We start from the raw sequence: 10,657 nt of genomic DNA on the forward strand, positions 1-10,657 counted from the left end.
ACTATTCGTAGAGTTCTCATTAGGCCTATTTCAGATGGTATTCTTCCAAATAGTTGATTGCAAGACAAATCAAGGTAGATGAGCTTAGAAAGGTTACCTAAGAATGAAGGAATGGTTCCATATAGTGAGTTGTTGCTGAGATTAAGACCTAAGAGATTGGGGAAGAGCGAGAAGCTGAAAGTGTGGAGAGTACCTATTAAACCAGAACCTGTGAGGTTTATATGTATGACACTGCTAAACTCATTGCAAGAAATTCCACTTTGATTGCAAGGGCTATTTACAACCTGTGAAGAAAGGAGAGACTGGTTTTGGTTGTCAATGCTTGCTTGCCACTTTAGAAGCGCCTCTACTTCTTGTCCTTCTGTTGGAGATGAAGTAACAAAGGAAGCAGAAAATGATGCAAAGATGAGGATGATGATGTATTTGAACATGACTAGTAAAGCAGCTATATAATTGGAGAGCTATTTGTGTACCAAAGATGCTGTGAATTTAAGTTGTGAAAATTTATTTGTGGCTAAAACTTCAAAGGAAGAGGGACGAATTAGAGAAGAGAATGAATGGCTCGAAGTATGTAGACTCATTTGTCATCGGCTCCATTTCTTAGAGATAAGCTCAAAAGATTCCTTTTGCATTATCTTTTTGTTTTCTTCTATTTTGCTTTATGTTTTTCCCATTCTTCGTCGCCTATTTACTGAGCTTGGGAAAGAAAATAGCTCCATCTTCTATCAGGTGAACATAATATTGAAAACGAATATACCATCTTCCTAATTTAAATCACCCCACTGAAACTTTTTTGTGTTATATTATTTTGTTTCAACCAATCAAGAATCAATGCACCGAGTTTCCCTTCAAAGTCAGAAGTCAAACCTGGTGGCCTACGATATTTTAGATTTTGCAGTACCTCCCCAGATGTATGAATTGGAACAACCATGAGCTTGACTTTCTATCGAAAAGGTGTATAATTTTCCAAGGTTTCAAACATCTTAGGCCCCACGTTTTCCACTTTTCCTAGGTAAGGTGGGTTTTCAATTATCATTTTGCGAATCAAACTAAGACAAGAACATAAATATGGATCATCTTGCAAGTAGTATTTCACCAGTGCACGCATATCAAGCATTGTCATAGAAATTCATATTAAATGACGCTTACGCCAAACAAAGGATAATAATCTTAAAATATGTAGTTATGCAAGCTTTGTCTTCCGCATTTATTCACAAATCACATCAAAATCAATTCCTTATTATAAGATTCATATTTTCGGTACATCACTCCCAAAGTTCCTGATAACAAATGACAGAAAGTTTGGTTCAAGCATTTCTTCAAACAATATGAGGAGAATTGAGAAAACAAAAAATCGAAATTTCATGACCCCTTATCGAAATGACAGAGAAATTCTCTTACCACCCGCCTAACACTTCCGTGCCTCGATCACCTCAGATTCTACAACTTGCCAGCACTGGACATCAAAACAGAGGAGTTACCTCCTTCAATATATACAGTAAGTATAGATGATAGACCGATTGTAGTTTGCTAGCATTCCAACACATGATTTTTTAACGCCAATTTCATGACCCTGACAACCATTATTACCATCCTATCAATGGGACGTGTATACATTAACAAATTGGTGAGTTACAAAAACTTGAGTCACAATGAAATTAAGACAAAATTAACAAGATAAAATGTTGAAATTTCCCATTACGAAATAATTGAAATTGGGTTTGAGGTTCTTTGCAGGTACTGTGGACAACATATGGAACCCATTATAATGATGATTATTTTCAAGATCCTCTCAGCATCAATCCAAGTAGATTTGAAGAGCCCATACCACCATATGTTTTTCTTCCCTTCGGAGGAGGCCCAAGAGCCGTAACCTGCCAAATTGAATATACTCCGTTTATGTTAACAAGCATGGTTATTGGAAGATCAAAACTTTCATAAAATTTAGGTTGGGCAACTTCTAATCAATTCAACAAGCAGCGATGCCGAGTCTATAATCTGAAAAGTATGCTATTGAATTTTTTGTTTTCCATCCCAGCGTGTGAATTAAATTAAATAACTTTTAAGTAATGATGAAATTAAAAAAATTACATAAGCATCAAGAAGAAATGTTCACACCAACATAGCAAATTTACGCGGACAAGATTGATCCATATCTATAATAAAATAGATATTACAACACCCAATTTTATGCTTAAAAATTGAGCTCATAATAAACTGGGAAAATATAAAAATGAGAATCCAGTGAATTAGTAATATTTGCCTCAACTCTATGTTGTATAATAGCCACCAATTTATTATTCTTGTGTATGTCTTTGATAGAAAAAAAAAAAGGTTTTTTTTTGTGCTCTCTTCGCATTGGACTCTCTTGCGGCTTGCACTGCTCTCACATAACACCACACACACCACAGCTTTATATAAAGAAAAAAAGTTACTTCCATCCTATTTCTAATAGAATAGGATTGCTTTTATTGGAATGCGGGAAACCATAAAGACCTTGATAGAGGCTTGGATACAAAAAACATTACAGCAATTATGATTGCACAACTACCACTCTTGCTCAAAGAATTTACTTAATAACGTATGTTCGAAATACATAATTTTTCGTTTTCGAAGAACGCTTCAATCTTTCACACACGTACAAAAATTTTCTAAAAAATTTGCAAATTCAGTGAACATTATGATTCAAATAATTTACATAACTTTGTACGTTGCACTTGCTGTTTGGATGGTGATCTCCTCTCAATGGTAGATATGTTTGATGGGTATGAAGGTGTATAAGGCTAGAAATATTACTCACTCAATCGGGTTTTGGTATTCTCAAAATTTGCTAAATAAATATAGGTTTTATTATTGTTCTTATATTGAGTACAATTAAGGGTTGGTTGACTGCTAGAATAGACAGGAAAACTTGATATAGAAAGTTTTGGAAAATCTCGCTCAAGCAACATTGCTCTATATGTTACTGAATTTCAAATCACGATAAAGTTGCTCGTCTTTTCACCTGTTGTGATAAAACTCGCTTGACCGAGTTCATCAATGTAGCACTTTGAACATCTTCTTTCATCTCTTCAACCTCAAAGACTCGATACAATTACAACTTAAATAAAATGAACACAAAAAATATTGCAATTACATTAGAAACATTGTCACAAAATTTGCCCAACTTAATAAAATGAACACAAAAAAGTATTGAAATTACATTAGAAGACACAAAATTTTCCAACACGCGCTATTATTTAACCTTAATAGATTATACCGCGCACCACCCCCCCCCCCCCCCCAAAAAAAAAAAGGAAGAGAAAAGATCCACAAAATTACTACATTAAGCATTGTTAAATCGTAAACTCTAGGTAAGCATGTCAACCACCTCTGATGTAGGTGCTTTTTCAATAGATAGCTTCCGGGAAACCTCTTGCATGGTTGGCCTAGATTTTGGATTGGTTGCCAAGCATGCCAATGCAAGCTTTGCAATCAAGACCAATTTGAATGCGACTTGATTTCTAGGAGGTTTGAGACGTTGGTCTAAAATATCCTTCACTTGTATATCGTGGGTGGTCGATGTTGTTGCTGATGATGACAATGATGATGAAAGAAATGAAATGAGGTCTCCTGGATGATTTCCCATGATCACTTCTAATGTTAACACTCCAAAGCTATAAACATCACATTTCTCATTTACTTCCATTGTGTATGCAAGCTCTGCAAAATAGAAGAATCTAACTCATCCACCATTTGGTATGATACCATGTGAATCTCAAGTGTAGCTCTTTGTACATACCCATGTAAACATTTATTTTTAATTGCAACTATCCACCATAAATTAAAACAGTATTTGTAATGTGTACCCTAAAAATCATAATATTTCATTCAACATCTTGATTCAAGAATAGTTTGCGATATTCCCCCACCATTGAATTGGAGTCCAAGTTAGTGGCGTGAACTGATGGTCTCATTGTATAGGGTGCACATTTCTAATGCTATCAAAGTTTGGTGTGGAAAGTACATTCTAATGTTGAAACAGTGTTGATTGTAAAATTTTGAAATTTAGGATGCATATATTCATATAATTTATGTGGATGCTTTATAGTTATTTTTTTTTTTTTTTGATACAAAATAAAAATTCTACTATAGCCTAATCTAAGTATATATATGTGTGAAACTCCTTGGAGACTTGAATCCCGGCCTTTGCCCTTCTCCCCTCACCCACACCTTACAAGTACTTATACTTGTGGAGTGACTATCACACCAAGAGTGTGTAGTGGTGGATACTTATAGTTATAATTATCCCTTATTTTTATTTTTAGATTTTCCTTTTGGGCTAACACACTCATTTTACTTCATTATTTATACTCAATTACTTTCAACACATAGGGTAAAAGCCATTGGCTTTTCAAATTCGTCCCTCATATATCTTTTTTTTAATAAAAAATTTTATATATATTTAAATTTCACTTATTAAGCCCTTCATCTTTTTTTCCCCAAATGGATGAATACTTCTTTATGGTGCTATGTTTAAATAAATTGTTTCTTTTGCACCACACCACACCACACCCCTCCAAAAAAATGCATATATAACTCATTTATTCCAAGGGCAATATAGGCATAACTTTCAAAAATATAGAGGAAAAAAATTTCCCCCTTTATGTTTAGAGTAGTTCTTATTTCTCTCATTTATGTTTGAAACCAATCAATTTTTTCCTTTATGTTTCAGAAATAAGCAAATAACCTTAGTCAATTGCTCTCTCTATTAAATCTAATGATAAAGAGATATTATTAGGAGCGGACGTCATTAGTTGAAACTCTCTCAAAAAAAAAAATTTGTTCTCTCTATTAAATCTAATAGAATCTTTTGATTCATAGAATATTCTATTGGATTGCAGAGTCAAAAATACCTTCTCCAATGCTCTCTCTCTCTCTCTCTCTCTCTCTCTCTCTCTCTCTCTCTCTCTCTCTCTCTCTCTCTCTCTCTCTCTCTCTCTCTCTCTCTCTCTCTCTCTCGTTTGGTAAGGGAATTTGAAAACTGTTGTTTGTTGTTTAAATGCCCAAACACATGGGCCCGACTTTAAGTTATCTTATTATTATTTAAGAAGTTTCACCTGTTTAGGATCCTCATTTTTTTTTTTTTGTTCAAAAATACTCCTATATCCCTATATTTAAGTAGAGACAAAAATAGAGGACAATTTGATAAAAATACAACTTTAACTTCTACTAAAACATTGCCTAAAAAATAAGGCCGCTCTCCAGTTCATTTTCAAATTTCTTTATACACTTATAAATTAGATTTTCAAAATAAAAATTATATATATAAAAAATAAAATCACAAATTTTTTTTTTTTTTTTGGCTACAAAATAGGAACACAAAAAAAAGCCTCATTGCACACACGAAGCGCGTGTGACGAGACTAGTGTTTTTGGTAAGGATACTCAAATAAGGGTATTTAGATAGCAGTTTTCATTTTAGGTGATTAAAACATGTATTTAGAGAACACTTGAAGAGTAGTTTTCACTTTTCAGCATTTGATTAACAGTTTTTAATGGTATTAGTGTAAATAATGTGAAAATTGTGGGACCCACCAAAATCTAACTTGCCAAATACAACACCTGGGGCGTTTGGTATTGTTATTTGAACAACAGTTTTCAGTATTTAAACAACATTACATATATTTCTACACTTTTTTACCGTATTTTCACAAAACAACATCATTACTAGAAATCTCTTTCCAAACGCCCTAACGATCTTTTTATATCTCTCTTTCATGACTCTTCAACTCATCTCTCTTGTCCAATTTCTCTCTTTACTCTTTAGGCCATCTCTCTTGTCCCATTTCTACTTCGTCTTTTTCCATCAGGTACCTTTTCTTCTTCTTTAGATCAAGATCCCAAGTCTCTTTTAAAAGGGTTTCCGTTGCAATGCTCAATGAAGTGAGATTGCTTTATACTGGGGTTTTGGGTTTTATTTTTAATAATATTGTTTTATTTTATTTTTTTGTGGCTTGGGTATCACAAGATTGAAGTGAAATATTTGCTAGTTGAGACTGCTGGGTTGAAATTGTTTTGGGTGGATCTGTGTTTGTGGCATGGGTTCTCACTATTTTGTGTCATGGGTTCCATTGATGGTTGGTTTGGGTATGTGAGAAACCCCCTTGCTAGGATTTCTTTGTAAAATTTGCGGGTCTTTTAGAAGATTTTGCGGAAAAGATATAAAGAAAAGAGATTGTGACTGCTTCAATGTTTCTGGAAAAGAGAGGGAGAGAGGGAGATGGAAAGAAGAGGATAGAGGAAGAGAGAAAAAGGGTCAGTTTTTTTGCCCGTGACTCTCTCTTTCTTGTCGAAACCCACAAGCTTGTGTCAGATAAAATAAACATTTAAAGTTAGACAAACAATGTATATTGTCGATGTCTTTTTTTCATTTTATATTTAGAGAGTTAGAGATATTTGTATGCGTTAATTCTTTTATTTTTTTTCCATTAAAACAATAGATGTAAATATGTAATGATGTCTAAAAAGTTGGAACATGTTCCTTCGTTACTATTTGGTGAATTATTAATTTTGTAGTAATTTTTAATCATCATAAAATTGTTTTATTATTTTATATCGCAAATGTTGTAAAGTATATTTCGATCCATGATCATTGTGTTTGCCTTCATGATGAAGCTTCAACAAAATGAAAATTTGGAGAATGGAATGACTACAACATAGATTATAGTGAAACAAAAAGCATATTTTACCACTACGTAGTATGATTATCACTACATTAAATGAACTAGAGACAAGTATTTCTAGAAGGCTAATCATGGCAATAAGGAAAAAATTATATTACCTGGAGCTACGTATCCAAATGTTCCGGCAAATAAAGTCCAATTGGATGAGTCAGGCTTCAAAAACCTAGCTGTGCCAAAATCCGAGATATGTGCCTCATATTTTGAATCCAACAAGATGTTTTTGCTAGATATGTCTCGATGAACTACGGGAGGTGAGCAATTGTGATGCATATAAGATAAAGCATCAGCCACGCCTCTAACAACATTTGCCCTTTTGATCCAATCAAAACTAACAACCTCTTCTTTATTGCTCAATAAATCTTTCACACTACCCCCTTCTAAAAACTTGTAAACCAAAAATGATTGTCGTGGATGAGAGCAAAAGCCAAAAAGCTTTACCACGTTCCGATGCCTAATTTTGAGAAGAGCACGAATCTCGTTTTCGAAACCCTTTGTGTTGGTAATATCACCATCTTGTACTGAATGAAGTTTTTTCACAGCAACAACTTGACCTGATTGTAGCTCTGCTTTGTAAACACTTCCACACCCTCCCACTCCAACACAATGTTTAGAGTCAAATTCCTCTGTTGCTTCAATGATGCTTTCATACACCATTTTCCCATCATAGCTCCAGATTGCAAACATATTACCATTTTGTGCTTCTCTTGTATTACTTAGCTTGTTCCTCAGTCTTGGGCGCTTCAAAACAACGTAAAGAATCACAAATACAATCATTGAGAGAAACAATATGCTTAAGATAGGAACAATAAAGATAATCACAACTTTATTTCGCCTTTTCTCACTGGGATTCTTGCTCCAAGTAATGGAAGAGGGGCAAGCCTTTAAACTAGAGGCATTACCACACAATCCTCTATTATTTCTTAATGCTTCAAATGGAGCCTTGCTAAAGGCCTTATTGTTGGGTAAAGGACCTTCCAAGCAATTGTATGATATATCAATATTGGTCAAGCTTGAAATTTCTCCAAAAGTGGCTGGAATGGAACCAAAGAGCTCATTATGGGAGAGATTCAATGTTTCTAAGCTTTGCAATTCTCCAAGCTGTAGTGGTATTTTTCCAATCAATAAATTCTCACTCAAGTCAAGCATTTGAATAAACCGTATGTTGTCAATCTCAGTGGGAACACTCCCTCTAATTTTATTTTTGCTTAAGCTCAAGTTCAATAATTTTTTGCACCCTAGTATTTGTTTAGGAAATGCTCCTGTTAAATTGTTGGCTGAGAGAATAAGAAATTGCAGATCAGATAGCATTCCAATTTCCATTGGAATACTACCAGAAAGTTGATTATCACCCAGATTAAGGTGAAACACTGATGTCAACTTTCCTAATTCCTTTGGAATCTGCCCAACTAGATGATTGAAGGAGAGATCAAGTACGTGTAGCTCAGTGGATCTTCCAAGCTCAGGAGGTATTACACCAGAAATTCTATTATTGGAGATTTTTAAGCTTTGCAAACTTTGGCACTGCCCCCACTTTTGAGAAAGTTCCCCATAGAAATGATTATAACTCAAATCGATATAAATCAAATTTGGGTATATGCCAAAGTCTTCTGATAAATTTCCTCTTAATTGGTTTCTCTCAAGTCTCACTCGTACTAAGCTTCTGCAATTTCTCAAACTTATTGGAATGAAACCTATGAAATAATTGTCATATGCTGTGAAGTTCCGAAGGGATCCACTATTACAAACATTTCGTGGAAGATAACCAGACAACATGTTTTCTTCCAATTCCAAATACAGCAAATTTGTAAGATTATTAAATTCGAAAGGTATGGAGCCATTAAGTTCATTTGTGAACAACTTTAGAGTGGTAACAAGTTTGAGCTTTCCTATTTCTGATGGGATATTGCCTGATAGCATATTTATACAGAGATCCAAGACTGTGAGATTCTTCATGTTCCCGATTGAGGATGGGATAGATCCCCAAAAATTGTTTTCACTAATAGATAGTATATTCATGTTGGTCAAGTTGCCTATAGAAGTAGGGATTGGGCCAGAAAGATTGTTCCTATACAGACCCAACTCACGAAGAGATCCTAACTTTCCAATTTCCTGAGGTATGGGTCCAGAAAGTTTGTTTTCATAGAGATAGAGAGTACTTAGGTTGCCTAAGTTTCCTATAGAAGTAGGAATTGGACGAGAGAGATTGTTATCGAACAAACTAAGATAAGTAAGAGAACTAAGCATCCCAATTTCATTACAAATGGATCCAGAAAGTTTGTTTCCACAAAGATCTAAAAGGGTTAAGTTGCCCAAGTTTCCAATACAAGCAGGTATCGAGCCTGTAAGGATGTTTTCATCCAACCAGAGACTCCTAAGAGAAGTTAGCTTTCCGAGTTCTTCAGGAATGGAACCAGAAAGTTTGTTCCAAGAAAGATCCAGAATGAACAAGTTTCTGAAGTTTCCTATTGACACAGGGATTGAACCTGTGAGATTGTTACTATACAAAGATAGCTCATTGAGCAAGTTGAGTTTTTCGAGTTGATGAGGAATGGATCCAGTGATGTTATTTTCATGGAGATCTAATATGCGAAGGCTTGTTAGTTGGCCTAATTCAGATGGAATTCCTCCAGAGAGATGATTGACTGATAAATTAAGGTAGATTAGCTCAGAAAGGTTGCTCAAGTGGGAAGGAATGGTACCGAAGAGTAAGTTGTCGCTAAGATCAAGACTTACGAGACTGTGTAAGCATGAGAAGCTGAAAGTGTGAAGCGTACCTTTTAAAGCAGAACCTATGAGGTTGATCTGAGAGATGCTACTAAAGTTGTTGCAAGAAATTCCAACCCATTGGCAAGGGACGTTTCCAACCCATGAGGACAATTGAAACTGGCTATGGTTATCAAGGCTCGCTTTCCATTCCAATAGAGCCTCTGCTTCTGGTCCCATATTGGAAGGAGAAGTTGCAAAGGGAGAAGAAATAGCAAATTGGGAAGAAGAAGCCAACACAAGAATGATAATTAGGACAGTGGTGAACATAGCTCGAATTAGATTATTAATGGAATTGGGAAGCGGTTTCTCTAGTAAGGAGATCATGGCTTTTATGAGTTGCATGCGAGAACAGAAACGAATTGGGTGATCAGTGAAGGAATGGCTTTATGGTTATGTAGAGGTGCATAGAATGAACTAGTTTATATAGGAAATTTTCCACATTCTATTAGGTGAATCTTCTGTCAGGAGTAGGACTTTCACATTATTTTATTTTTTCCTTGTAATTTGGTTACAAGAGATATCACTAAGAAGTAGACAGTGCTTGAAATTTAAAAAGGCCTCGAGAGGAGCTGTTCTTTAAATTATATACAATGACTTGCGGGATAAAAAAAACAACCATGAGCTTGACTATTTTGTAACAACTAATTGTGTGGTTAATTTTTGTCCAAATAAGAAAGAATAATGTTAGAGATATAAACTTTTTTTTAAAGATTTTTACAAAATACTGATGTAGTAAATAGTTATTGATAAATGAAAAAGTAATATTAATAATAAATCTAAATGAAAACTAATAATAAATTAGTTATATCAACGGTTTGTAAAAACTGTCAATAAAGCCACAATATTAAAGCTTGACCTTATGTCAATAAAGCCTGAAATTGTGGGGAAATTAAATTAAAGCTTGACCTTAAATAGTCATGAACATGGCCTCTTTTATCAATTATCGTGATAGGGGCCTTCAAAACAATATATTTTATCCTGCTAGTTGTTATTAACAACTATGAGCTTGACTCAAGCTCATAGTTGTTGAGTCAAGCTCATGGCTGTTAATAACAACTAGCGGGATTAAAAAAAAAAAAAAAAAAAAAAAATATCCATGAGCTTGACTTAAGTCAATAAAGCCTGAGCCATGTAGTGACTATTTTGTAACAACCAATTGTGTAGTTA

General features: G+C 34.5%; 2 protein-coding genes across 2 annotated transcripts; both read right to left on the reverse strand.

Moving 5' to 3' along the window:
- Positions 1-3,349: 3,349 nt before the first annotated feature.
- On the reverse strand, positions 3,350-7,414 carry LOC115980598 (MDIS1-interacting receptor like kinase 2-like). Its single transcript, XM_031102829.1, has 2 exons — positions 6,823-7,414; positions 3,350-3,702 (listed from the first exon to the last, which is right to left on the reverse strand). The coding sequence occupies exons 1-2, from the start codon at positions 7,406-7,408 to the stop codon at positions 3,350-3,352; spliced, it is 939 nt and encodes a 312-aa protein (XP_030958689.1). The 5' UTR covers positions 7,409-7,414.
- A 19-nt stretch (positions 7,415-7,433) lies between these two features.
- Positions 7,434-9,814, reverse strand: LOC115980599 (probable leucine-rich repeat receptor-like protein kinase At1g35710). The gene is made up of 2 exons (XM_031102830.1): positions 7,567-9,814; positions 7,434-7,462 (listed from the first exon to the last, which is right to left on the reverse strand). Exons 1-2 carry the CDS (start codon positions 9,812-9,814, stop codon positions 7,434-7,436), a joined length of 2,277 nt encoding a protein of 758 aa, XP_030958690.1.
- Between the last annotated feature and the right edge of the window lie 843 nt (positions 9,815-10,657).

This window comes from Quercus lobata, chromosome 3, assembly GCF_001633185.2.
Source record: "Quercus lobata isolate SW786 chromosome 3, ValleyOak3.0 Primary Assembly, whole genome shotgun sequence".
Lineage (NCBI taxonomy): Eukaryota > Viridiplantae > Streptophyta > Magnoliopsida > Fagales > Fagaceae > Quercus > Quercus lobata.